Here is a 13,653-nt window from a genome sequence, read left to right on the forward strand (position 1 = left end):
TTTTTCAGCAGTGCACATGTCTAGTTAACTCCTTAATGACACAGCAACACATATGCGCGATGTCTAGGAGGTAGGCTTTAAACCTGGGTGCCACATATATGTGCTCTGAGAGCCCCGTGTTTCCTACAGTCAGGAACTGGGAATCCCAGGTCCCAATCACGTGATGGCTGTGATAGCCTCTGATGAGCTGCAACAGTGATCAGTCACTGTGCAGTCCATCCCTGGGTTGTTTTATCATCTAAATGGAGGTAAGATACATTACATTTTTCTCTGCTGGCAAGGAGAGAAAGATACAAACAAAGAAGAAAAAAATAAAAATAAAGAAAAAAAATAGCTAGATCAAGGTCTGATCTAGGTCTGTGTCAGGGTTAGTGTTATGCCTCGTACACACGATCAGACTTTCCGACAACAAAACCGTGGAATTTTGTCCAAAGGGCATTGGCCCAAACTTGTCTTGCATACACACAATTGTTGGGCAACAATTATGAATGTAGTGACGTACTAGACGTACTACGTTGTTTTTCAGCTCTTTAGCGCCACCCTTTGGGCTCCTTCTGCTAATTTCGTATTAGTAGAAGTTTGGTGAGTGTTGATTCGCGCTTTTCAGTTCGCACTTTTCAGTTCGTTTCTGAACGGCCGTTCGTCAACCAGTCATGTTGCGGAATCGGAGGAGATAACGTGTTATTTATTATTGGCCTTGGAGTTATTGCTTTGACATTATTTTTTTTGGTGGAATGATGATTTGATTTGGTATATTTTCTATATTTTTGGATGCATAGAATGCACTTTTTGGTTATGTTCTATTGGCAGATAGCATGTCTAATTTTGTTTTCTTTTTTTAATGCACAATAAAAAAAATTGTGTAGAATAATACTTGGCTATGTGTTTTACTTCAAATGGCAGTTTGGGAGTAGGCAGTTACATTTAAAAAATATACAATATAAAATTATCTAGAGACACCAACATAGTTGTATCTTTGATCTTAAAAACTACAGGATAATGGTGTTGTGGTAACTTGCCCAAATAAAAAAAAAAAAAAAAAGCATAATAATATTATTCTTGATATCACTCGAAAAAAAAAAGCCTTTGAAAATTTAGTTTGCAATAACTCCATCAGTATCACCAGCAAAGCAGCTTCATTATTATCCCATTAAAGAAGAAGAGAATATGCGCTGCATTTCGAGATTTCATAATTTGCCACGTCACAAATGTTAATTCTCCATTACAAATGCTAGTTTACAAGACCGACCGCTTCTGGCTCGTCCTTGCTTCCGAGCATTCTTGTTTGTACTTTGGATTTTTGTCCGACGGGCTTGTGTACAAATGCTTGGAAAATCCGAAAACAGACATTTGTTGGCGGAAAATTTGAAAACCTGCTAGACAACATTTGTTAGCGGAAAGTCCGACAACAATTGTCCGATGGAGCGTACACACGGTTGGATTTACCAACAGCCTGTCATCACACATTTCCCGTCAGAAAGTCCGATCGTGTGTACAAGGCTTTAAGGTCAAGGTAAGGGTCAAAGGTCAAGGTCAGTATATTTTATGTAGTATTTTAAAAAAAATGCATTTTTAAAAATTTGTATCAGTGTTAGTGTCATGTCAGTGTGTTTTAAGTAACATATAAAAAAAGACCCATTGTTTCTGGGTCCTACTACAGGTACAAACAACAAACACTCATATGTGGTATCGCTGTGATCATCAGGAGAATTTATTTTGGGTTGTTCTTTGGTGGTAGGTTATTTATTTATATTTTTTTACTGTTCTGGGCCACTATTCCTTTGATAATAAAAACAAAAAAAACAAGAGATATCTGTTATTATTTACCACCAAATGAAAGCCACATTTGTCCTGAAAAAAACAAGGTACAAGCCACCTAAATACACAAAGTAGCTGTGATCATATGTACAGTTTTACTAACACATGTCAAAGCGGCAACATTAAGTCTGAGTGTTAAAGCGGAGCTCCATTTAAAAGGGGAAGCTCCACTTGTCTGCCTCCTCCCCCTTCTGCTGCTTTTTGGGGGAAGCGGGCACCCGGTTTTGACAGGTACCCTCTCCCAGCTCACTTTGCTGTGGCGAAGTAAGCCGGAAGATTACCCCCCCCCCCCCACAGCCAGCCCATCCACAGAGCGCAGCACGATTCGTACATGCGCAGTAGGAAACCAGCTGTGAAGCCACAAGAGTTCACTGCCGGTTTCCCTTAGCCGAGATGGCGGCACCAGCACCCCAGAACCGCTTCAAGAATTGGCTCGGGTGAGGACACCGCTTAATGCCTGGACAGGTAAGTGCCCTAATAGTATAAGGCAGCAGCTACAGTATTTATCGCGGACCTTTGATTTTTGGAGGGGGAAAGGGGGGCGGGCGGAACTCCGCTTTAAGATTTGTTTTATCCTCTGTCATAAAGGGGTTAAGCTTAACTTTTTTTTTTAATGATCTGGAAATTAGCATCAGCTAATAGAACAACTATCCTAGAATTATACATTTTAAATTGTTATTAAATGCATTGTTATGTTTAGTCCATCTATCACTGACTCTTAATGATCATATTTATTTTTAGTTCATCTGCACTGAAGCAATCAATTGTTCCAGCAACAGGAACACTGCATGCTGAGACGCAAGAAAAAAAACAAAGATTCCTTTATTAAAATAGCCATTGGGAACAAATTTTATTCTGACATGTTTCTCGCTAGGCACAGCACTGGTTAATGTGGGGGAATATAATTAAATTTTTGCAAAAAAAAAAAAAAGTGGATTCTGCCTTTAATTTATGTTAAAGAGAAACTTTTACCCAACTGCTGTAACTGCCGACTTTTTAAACATGAGGTACTTAACCAGTCCATGGGTTGCCAGGAGAGAAAAATTGGGTTCAGGTAACTAAAAGGCTTTTCAACCCCTTAAGTCCTACCTGTCCCAAAATGTTGGGAAACCTACAAGAGATAGGATTCACCAGCTAAAAAAAAAAAAACACTTTGGGACTTCAGAGCAGGCTAGGGGTGGGGGCAGGGCTGGAGGCGGTGCAGCTCTATATTTTTCCTCGACCTCGGTCTCATTCATATACACAGTGCTATGTTGCAAGGAGGCCCGCCCCCCTTCTCCGAAGCAGGCTGGGGGCGTGTTAGTGGCGGGGCTGGAGGCGGTGCTGCCGATGACGTAATTAAGCAACGTGCACCGCCTCCACCCGCCCGCTCGAGTCTATAGTTTTTCTCAACAGAAATTAGCATCTGCGCATACGTAGTGAAGCCGCGCATGCGCAGTGGAGCCCTGCGAACAGCTGTTTCATGACGTAGCCACACCGTAAGTGATGCAGTTGAGCTTTTGCATGGGTCAATGTTTTTTTTACAACACCGGCCCTAAACTTGTAAATAAAAGGTGCCAGAAAAAGCCTGGTTGGTAAGTGGTTAAAGCGGAACTTTAGTCATTTTATCAACTTTCCATCTATTAAAACTTTTGCCCTTGTTGTTTTAACTTTGGATAGTAAAAAAAAAAAATCTGCCAGTAAATACCTTATACAGCCCACTTCCTGTTTCTTGTCTGGTGAAAAGCCTAGGCTTATGACATCATACACAGCTCTCTCTCTCACTCTGGTGAGAGTTTGCCAGGAAGGGAGGGAGGATGAGTCATGAGAGCTGCAGAGCTGGAGGTGTCTGTGTAAATCCAGGAAGTGAACAAGCAGAAGCTTCAGCCGCCCACAGTTAAAATGGCTGCAGCCAGACTCAGTGGAGGGAGATTTCTGTAGCATATTTGGCAAGTAAAGAATCACAGTATATATAAAATATACAAAGTGGTTGTAGGGAAGCTCCAGAATGGCAAAGATGTTTTTATTACAAATTATGTGAGCAGACTGCAGTTCCTCTTTAATGTCCAGAATAAATGATCATTCTGGCCAATGAAATGAATGAATGCCCAAGTGCTTTATGCACTTAATGCGCTACATAAGTTTTCAAGCCTTTTTTTGCCAAAACACTGCTGCCAGGAAGGAAGGTGTCCAAGACCCCATACACACTATTAGATTTTCTGCAGATTTTTTCCTTCAGATTTACCAAAACCATATAATATGAGGTGACACCTTAATAATTTCAATTTGTATACAATCTGGCAGGCCATTGCACTGCATGGTTTTGGTAAATCAAAAGAGAAAAATCTGTAGAAAACCTGTATGGGGCTTTAGAGAATTAGCAGATCCGATGCGCATGAAGTCTTGCACTGCTTGTTCCTATCCACACACGTTTTCTTAGATGGTCACTCAAGGTGTTGCTGTCAGAGGGTGTGAGTATAACAGCCAGCCATGTCAGCCCCCACGTCTTCCTACAATCTAAACTATTATGGGCCTATATGGTCTCTATAAATATATTATAGAGGACAGTTGTCTCTTGTATTGTTATTACTTTGTACAGCGCCCCCTTTCACTCCGCTGTCTGCACACAGCTCTACTTTGCCCACACAAAACTGAGCTTTTCCGGTGACCGTATGACGTAGAATGTAGGCGCCCAGTGGTGGGCGTGCCCTATTCCTCGTTGACCTCCAGCAGGCTGCGGTTCGGAAAGGTGATCAGCCTCGTGCGGAGACTCCCCTATACATACAGACATGTTCCGATTAGAGGGTCTGGGGCCCAAAGCCGATCCCGAGGAGCTGCGCGCAAAGATGCGGCGAGATGTCATCAGCTCTGTGCGGAATTTCCTCATCTATGTGGCCGTGCTGAGGATCAGTGAGTGACCCTGTTATCTAATGAGCAGTGATTAGATGTTCCTCTACTACCTGTTGTATACATGGAATAGGCCTGTCCCTGGTGACCCTCTAGTATGAGTATCATAATGTGGACATATACCTTTTCATTATCACAGGCGTCCTGTAGCGTTCACCCGTGTGAGGGATGCATTTACACACCTGTCCTGTAGGGTTCACCCGTGCGATGGATACATTTACACGCCTGTCCTGTAGGGTTCACCCGTGCGATGGATACATTTACACGCCTGTCCTGTAGCGTTCACCCGTGCGATGGACACATTAACACGCCTGTCCTGTGCGATGGATACATTTACACGCCTGTCCTGTAGGGTTCACCCGTGTGAGGGATACATTTACACGCCTGTCCTGTAGGGTTCACCCGTGCGATGGATACATTTACACGCCTGTCCTGAAGCGTTCACCCTTGCGATGGATACATTTACACGCCTGTCCTGTAGGGTTCACCCGTGTGAGGGATGCATTTACACGCCTGTCCTGTAGGGTTCACCCGTGTGAGGGATGCATTTACACGCCTGTCCTGTAGGGTTCACCCGTGTGAGGGATGCATTTACACGCCTGTCCTGTAGGGTTCACCCGTGTGAGGGATGCATTTACACGCCTGTCCTGTAGGGTTCACCCGTGTGAGGGATGCATTTACACGCCTGTCCTGTAGGGTTCACCCGTGTGAGGGATGCATTTACACGCCTGTCCTGTAGGGTTCACCCGTGTGAGGGATGCATTTACACGCCTGTCCTGTAGGGTTCACCCGTGTGAGGGATGCATTTACACGCCTGTCCTGTAGGGTTCACCCGTGTGAGGGATGCATTTACACGCCTGTCCTGTAGGGTTCACCCGTGTGAGGGATGCATTTACACGCCTGTCCTGTAGGGTTCACCCGTGTGAGGGATGCATTTACACGCCCGTCCTGTAGGGTTCACCCGTGTGAGGGATGCATTTACACGCCCGTCCTGTAGGGTTCACCCGTGTGAGGGATGCATTTACACGCCCGTCCTGTAGGGTTCACCCGTGTGAGGGATGCATTTACACGCCCGTCCTGTAGGGTTCACCCGTGTGAGGGATGCATTTACACGCCCGTCCTGTAGGGTTCACCCGTGTGAGGGATGCATTTACACTAGGGGTGTGCATCTTCACTGGTCAACGATTCAATTCCGCGATGCATCGCGATTACCGACAAGCTTCCACTTGGGCCGCCTAGGTGGCCCTTCCTCCCTGCAATCTTCTGGGAGACATCACAGATCCCAGAAGATTGCCCGGCTGTTCAGGACAGCGCAGTGAGACATGCGCACCCGGCTGTGAAGCTGCAAGCTGTCACACTAGGATGCCCACAGTAGTATTGCCAGTGCCATGGACAGGCGGGGGAAAGAATGGAGGGTTTGGGTGGCCACGTCGCTGGATTGTGGGAGTCTTTTTATTAAAAGTCAGAAGATACACTTTTTTTTTTGTAGCTGCTGACTTTTAATAAACAACAAAATTAATGGAACTCTTTCTTTGAATTAAAAATAACCTTACTCCTTTAAAGCGGAGTTCCACCCAAAAGTGGAACTTCCGCTTTAAGCACTACTCACCCCCTGACATGCCACATTTGGCATGTCATTTTTTGGGGGGGGGGGTCCTCTTTTTAGTGGAACTTCCTGTCCCGGCTGCCTAGGTGACTTCTCCTCTCGCTCTAGGCGGCCCCTCCCAACCAGCGATCTTCTGGGACACAACACAGGTCCCAGAAGATTGGCTGGCCAATGGCAGAGCGCAGTGCGTGCCCGGCTGTGAAGCCATAAGCTGTCACGGGCGGGTGTCACTGCCCACCACAGTAGATGTGACGGCGGAGAGGAGCGAGGCTCCGTGCGGCCGCATCGATGGACTGTGGGACAGGTGAATGTCTGATTATTAAAAGTCAGCAGCTACACTTTTTTGTAGCTGCTGACTTAATAAACTTAAAAAGGGGTGGAACTCCGCTTTGGCAGGTGCACTAATCCAGTGCACTACAGGGTTAAGGAATTCACACACACGGCTGCTGGAAGGTCAGGAGGGATTAAAACCCACAACTGACCAACAGCCCTGTGAACTTCCATGTACTGTCTCTTTGCTGACATTTCTCTGGGCTCCCTCGTTTGCACCTTCCAGCACACTAGGAGTTACCACAGTGGAATGTGCAAACGTGGGGGGCGGAGAAATGTCAGCACAGAGGACGTGTAGGAGCCAGTGTATGTAGAGTACAAACACATTTGTACTCTACATACTGCTGTTAAAATACCTGTGTGGTAATAAATGCAGAGTTATATCCATTAAGTGCCCACCGCTGTATGTGCATTTTAAAATATATGCAGCTTCATACCTCATTTCTTAGTGTGTGTATAACTGTATATGCCTCTCATGTGACTGCTCAGTCCGGCCCACCTCTCACGCGTCTCCTCTCAGTCTCACGTCTCTCCTGACGTCAGTGGGAGTTCTCAGCCCAGCCCACCGACTGAAGTTATCAGATCAGAAGAGAGGCGGGCGGGGCTGACGTCAGGAGAGACGTGAGAAGAGAAAGGTGGGCCGGACCGAGCAGTCACATGAGCGACATATACAGTTATAACACACTAAGAAATGAGGTATGAAGCTGCATATATTTTAAAAAACACATACAGCGGTGGCCATTTACATGCATGTCCAGTAGTGTTCACCCATGTGAGGGATACATTTACACACGTGTCCTGTAGTGCTCACCCGTGCGAGGGATGCATTTACACACGTGTCCTGTAGTGTTCACCCGTGCGAGGGATGCATTTACACACGTGTCCTGTAGTGTTCACCCGTGCGAGGGATGCATTTACACACGTGTCCTGTAGTGTTCACCCGTGCGAGGGATGCATTTACACACGTGTCCTGTAGTGTTCACCCGTGCGAGGGATGCATTTACACACGTGTCCTGTAGTGTTCACCCGTGCGAGGGATGCATTTACACACGTGTCCTGTAGTGTTCACCCGTGTAAGGGATGCATTTACACACGTGTCCTGTAGTGTTCACCCGTGTGAGGGATGCATTTACACACATAGGATGTACAGGTGTTCCATGAATCCTCATGGAGGGAGTCCCATTCTTGTCAATGGGGACACAGGCTTTACAGACACAGAAGCTTCTCCCTATTTGATATACATGTGGGTGGTTGTCCTCAAACTGTCTGATCAGGGCTGTGCCCTCACAGAGATTTCAGATTGGGAGCAGTGGTTGTATCTGTGCCATGCCAATTAACATGAATGGGACAGCCTGCAAGGGAATGCACATAACACTTGTAGATTCCAGTGTGGGTAAACATGGCCCTCCATAGGTATACGCTGTAGTACACACGTTTAAACGAGGCCTTAAAGTGGTAGTAAAATGCGGGGGGGGCGACCTGCAAGGCAATAGCATAATGTGCTAGTATGCATCGCATACTAGCACGTTATGAAGTACTTACCTTAGAACAAAGCCCTGCAGCGGCACTTGGTCACCACTGAGGGAGCTGACATTTCTTTGGGGATCGCTGGCTCTGGCGCTTTGAGTGGCCGAAACCACAATGACGTCACTTCCACGCATTCCCATGGGTACCTTTCGTTCCGGCAGGACACGCGGGACCTGCAGAGCGCATGCGCCGCTGACATCAGCGGCTTCATGAAGGGTCAATATCTCCTAAACCATACAGGCAACTCGTGGATAGAGATGGGGTCCTGGGGAGGCTGCTACACACAGGCATTTTTATCTTAATGCATTAAGATTAAAAAAAAACCTTCTATCTTTACAATTCCTTTAATGTAATTTTCCTTTCCTAGTGCCAGTTCATGGCAGCATACTACCACATGTATGTTATCATGGATTGGTGCCAGGGAGGGAAAATTACGGTAAGTATTTGATACAATTCTCTGTTATGTTTGCCTATTCTCAGGGTGCTCCAGTCCAGTCACGTGATTGACTTCCAGCGGCCGGCTCCAGGGGAGAGGAGGGAGCTCTAACAACTGATGGGCCATAGCAATCTTATGGGTGACGTCACCGCCCAGGTATTTCAGCTGTTGTCTGTGCTCTCTCCTCTCCCCTGAAGCCGGCTTCTGAGGAGATCACATGACCGAAATAGTTAAGTATAAGCATCTTCCTTTACTTTACAGGGTAGTTCGTATCGGTGTTAGAAGTGGGTAAAGTTTTAGGCTCGCTCACACCTAATGCCAACGCGGCTCCCAGCAGGGGTCCTGGTTTCACAATTTTAGGTCTGATTTCAGCCCAAATTTTGGGTTGAAATGGACCAAAAGACGCACAGGGCTCCTGTGCAAATTAGCACCAAAGCCGCTTCAGAGATATGAGAGCTGGTCACAATCTCCTGCTATTCCTGCATCCAATTTGCAATAGTGTGTACCCAGTCTTAGTTAGAGCCTGGAATTCCACTTTAACTGTCTCTTGTCTTTTTTTAAAAAAACTCGATTTTTTTTTTTGGAGAAAATCGCCCAGCTCAACTGAATTCCTGTCACCCTTGGGTGGTCGCTGATGATCTAAGCTGTGCAGGAGGACTCTCCTCCATTTTAGGCATCTTCCAGCTGACAGGAGTTGGTTGGGAGTGTACACTGCACTGCACATGTACCAAAGGCAGGGTGCATTTTAGGACTCATTCACACCATGTTTGTTGATCTGCATAGGTCAGTGTTTGTTACTATAAAGCACAACTCGTCGCACTGCATGGTATTGCTTTGCTTAGCTTTAAATGGGATGTCATTTTTGGACAGTTCAATAACGTTAAAGTGGTAATAACCCCCCCCCCCCCCAAAAAAAAAAATGTAATATATATTGCAGCTTATATCATTAACTGTGGTGGCTGCATTTGTTTTCTCCTCTTTTTCATCCAGTTATCTGGCCAGTAACACACTTTTTGTCCTAGATTGTCTCCAATCTATAGAGCAGAGACCTTTGGACAGCTACATTGTCAGACTGAGGCGAGGATAGTGTTAGACTAGCCGATATTTAGATGGAGATGACGGGCAAGTTAAGGCTGAACTCCAGCTAGCACTTTATAAGCAGTTGTAGCAAATATTTTTTTCTCAAAGCGTCTTTCAGGACAGCACCTGGAGAGAGAGAGAGAGCGTAGCTCCACCCTAATTCCCAGGAAACGCTGCGAATAATTGTTTTTTAAAGGCAGCCCCTTCCACCATGGCCTCAGTTGTAGTGTTTCCTCTGGCATTGTGGTAGCGCTGCAAGGAACTTTGGGTGGGCTGCGCTCTCTCCAGGAAGAGGTCCTGTGTGGGGGTGCATGGCTCACCTTAAATTTTTTTTTTTCTTTTTTTTTTATTTTCATTTTTTTTTTTTTTCTTTTTTCCATCCTGGACCTTGCGGTCCTCCGGGCCATCCCAGATGGGTGGGGGATGCTCCGGAGCTCCCCCCTTCTTCCCTGCTCGGTGAGAGCGTGGGCTGGCAGGGAGAGTCTTCCCCTTCCCGGAGCATCGAGCCAGGGCTTCCCGGTCTCCCTTTGTTCCAGGTCTGGATGGCGGGCGACGTCATTTCCAGAAGTGGGCGGAACTTCCCGCCAGGTGCACGGCTTCCGGTTGTAGTCTGTGGAACGCAGGAAGGCGGGGGGCGTGCCCTGGCTGGTGTAGACTTCCGGTCCTCGCAGCGGCGAGTAGACCAGAAGTTTTAAAGAAAAAACTGACGGCGGAACTAGCAGCAGTGGCGGGAACAGGAGCCACAAATGCCAGCCCAAGTAAGCTGGGGCAGAGGCTCCAGATTTTTCTGCCTTGGGGACTTTTGTTTTTCCTTTCTCCTTCTCCTGGTGACTGTAGTTTGGGGAAGAGGGATCCTGTTCCATGTCCCTTTGGTTACCTCTTGAGGGGACATGGTTTGGATGGTCTCTCCCCTTCCTTTTTTTTTTTTTCCCTCAAATAGTTTTCTTTTGGTAGTATTTGATTACCACTGGGTTTTTTTTTTTTTTGCTAAACCAATAAAAAATAAAACTGAACATTTTGAAGAAATATATATATATTTTTTCTCCCGTTTCTGTTATAAAATTTTAAGTAAGTTATCTCCACTGGTGAGGCAGCACTGATGATGAGGCACTAATAGACTGCACTGATGGGCTGCAGGAATTTAAATAATAAGACTTCTGGACTGGATCATCAGATGAAAATAAAGGCAAAAAGCATGTCATTAAGCCTTAAGCCTGAGATTTTAGAAAAAATTACCATGGTATTTAAAGATTTTCAGTATAAATTGCCTTTATGGGGACACAGCTTGGGCTAATTTTAGTGTGGTATGTACTTTTTGAGATTGGTATATTGTGTTTTTGGTCCATCTAAGATAAGTATATTTTCTTATACATTTGTCTTTATCCATTTTGTACCAGCTAAGGTCAAAAATGCTCATAATTTTAATGAATGTCTCTTATTTTCTAGCTCCATATATCTTAAAGAAACTGGATAGTATATGAAGATATGGGTTCCTCCACTTCAGAAATTCTCTGGACTAATTGTATTCCTGTACGAACTAAAAACGGAGTTATTCAAAGTGCAAAATTACTTGTTGGATTGTTCATCAAGAAAATTCAATATCCCGATATGCAAGAATCTACTTACATGACCAATCTGTACACCCTGGAGGTTTAAAAGTATTGAATATGAAAAGGGAACATGCTCGTTCTACTGCTAAAGTGTATTTTGTATTCACCAATAGAATTTGGTGAGGTCTTTTTTTTTTTTTTTTTCGTTTTACAAAGCAACCTCCCAGCTCCAGTGATATCGCCATTTTTTTTTGTCACATGGATTATATGACTGTTGTGTCATATAAAGATCATTTCCATCAATGCATATAGAAGGATGTGAGGTTGTGCTGTGCTTCCTTATTCAATAAACATGCAAATGTTTGTGCTTAATGTTTTGTTCATTTTGTCTATTGGAACCTCTATCGTATCTGTGCTTAGCAGCAGGGATAAAATTGCGCCAACAAATATTTTTTATTAATTAATTTTACACATACTGCTTCCCAGTAGTTTTGCCATGTGTATACATAGAATCTGTTCAGTTATAGAAAATTAATAGATTGTTATTGACCAGTGTCATTGCAAATGTGACATTTACACCTTACTTTGTACTGCTCTATTGTAAATGGCATTTATGGAGGTTTTTTTAAAGGTCCATTACAGTAAACATTGAAAATTGAAGTGATTGTAAAGGCTTGAGGTGTTTTTTTTTGTTTTTTGTTTTTTTGTTTTTGTTCCCCAAATGCATTCTTTGCAATAAGGTAAAAAAACCTTCCATGGTCAACTAAATACTCACTTGAGCCTGATCTGGATCCAGCACTGCGCTATCTCTTTTTCTTTACAGGACATGGAGGCAGCAGTTGGAGCCATTGGCTCCTGCTGCTGTTCATCAAATCCAGTATGTCAATAGATGCAAACAGGCCGCCTCTGGACAGAGCCTGCACAAGTGCCTCCATAGCTAGCTATGGGGGCACTTGGAAGGAAGGAGGAGTGGAAAGCACTGGCGGGGGACCTAGAAGAGGCGGTTTGGGGCCTGTGAGCAAAACCATTACACAGCGCAGATAAGTATATCATGTTTGTTATTTAAAAAAATATATTACTATCCTTTTAAGCCTTGAGATGCATATATAGAACCAAGCTACATGATCAGAGCTTTAGTTTTTGTTTACGGATACTTGCAGAGCACCAATTCACTCCATTTTCATCAAGTCAGTGAACAGGGCAACCCTTTTGCTTGTTTTAACCACTTTAATACTGGGCACTATCACCCCCTTCCTGTCCAGGCCAATTTTCAGCTTTCAGCGCTGTTACACTTTGAAAGACAATTGCGCACTCATGCAACATTGTACGCAAATGAGATTTTTAGCATTTTTTTTTCACACAAATGGTTTTCTTTTGGTGATATTTAATCACTGCTGGGGTTGTTGTTGTGTTCTATTTTTTTTTTTTTTTTTTTTACATGTATTAAAAAAAAAAAAATTAATTTAGATGAAAAAATACGTCTTTCTTAATTTCTGTCACGATTTTGTAATGAAGTCATTTTTCTCCTTCACCGATGAGGCAGCACTGACTTGTATCGCTGATGGGCACCGTTGGGGCTGCACTGATCATCAGTGCTGTGATTATCTGTACAGGTCTCCCCTGTGAGGAAATGCTGCTGATCTGCTCTCCTCTCACTGTCAGTGTGAGGAGAGGTGATAACTGGCATTTCCTTGTTTACATGTGATCAGCTGTGATTGGACACAGCTGATCACATGAGTAAAGAGCCGCGTCAACATCTTTTTACCGAGATTGGGGTCACGCTGTATCCCAGGGACACAGCGCGATGAGACTGGGGTGATGTCGTCCCACAGCAAGACCTGTATGTTGGGGAGACAAAATCTCTGAAAAGAATGAGACAAAATAGAAGGGCAAATTACACAGGTCAGGGCTCAGCAGTCTACATGTTAAGGAAAAGAAACATTGTGGACAGTTTGATGTATATTTTGGATGGAGCGGACAACACGAGCATTAAAGAGACCATGTCAAACTGGAACATCCATCCCTGAACAAGGGTTGGGGGCCTTTGACGCTGGATTTACTAAAACTGAAGAGTGCAACATTTGGTGCAGCTCTGCATAGAAACCAATCCGCTTCCAGTGTGTGTGTGTGTGGGGGGTTAATTTTTTTTTATTTTTTGACAAAGCTTAACCACTTAAGCCCCGGACCATTTGGCTGTCAAAAGACCAGAGTTTTTTTGCGATTCGGCACTGCGTCGCTTTAACTGACAATTGTGTCGTGCAACGTGGCTCACAAACAAAATTGTCGTCCCTTTTTTTTTTTTTTTTTTTTTTATTTTTTTATTTTTTTTCCCCACAAATAGAGCTTTCTTTTGGTGGTATTTGATCACCTCTGCGTTTTTATGTTTTGCACTATAAACAAACAAAGCGACAATTGTGAAA

General features: G+C 44.4%; 1 protein-coding gene across 1 annotated transcript; it reads left to right on the forward strand.

Moving 5' to 3' along the window:
• Nucleotides 1-4,459: 4,459 nt before the first annotated feature.
• On the forward strand, nt 4,460-11,897 carry TOMM5 (translocase of outer mitochondrial membrane 5). The gene is made up of 2 exons (XM_073591548.1): nt 4,460-4,707; nt 11,130-11,897. The coding sequence occupies exons 1-2, from the start codon at nt 4,587-4,589 to the stop codon at nt 11,162-11,164; spliced, it is 156 nt and encodes a 51-aa protein (XP_073447649.1). The 5' UTR covers nt 4,460-4,586; the 3' UTR covers nt 11,165-11,897.
• Nucleotides 11,898-13,653: the final 1,756 nt, after the last annotated feature.

The sequence above is a fragment of the Aquarana catesbeiana genome, linkage group LG01 (genome assembly GCF_042186555.1).
Source record: "Aquarana catesbeiana isolate 2022-GZ linkage group LG01, ASM4218655v1, whole genome shotgun sequence".
NCBI lineage: Eukaryota > Metazoa > Chordata > Amphibia > Anura > Ranidae > Aquarana > Aquarana catesbeiana.

Coding starts and splice junctions, on each gene's coding strand:
- TOMM5 (XM_073591548.1), top strand. CDS start 4,587: ATGTTCCGATTAGAGGGTCTGGGGCCCAAAGCCGATCCCGAGGAGCTG. Junction 4,708..11,129: donor TGTGGCCGTGCTGAGGATCA/GTGAGTGACCCT, acceptor CTTATTTTCTAG/CTCCATATATCTTAAAGAAA.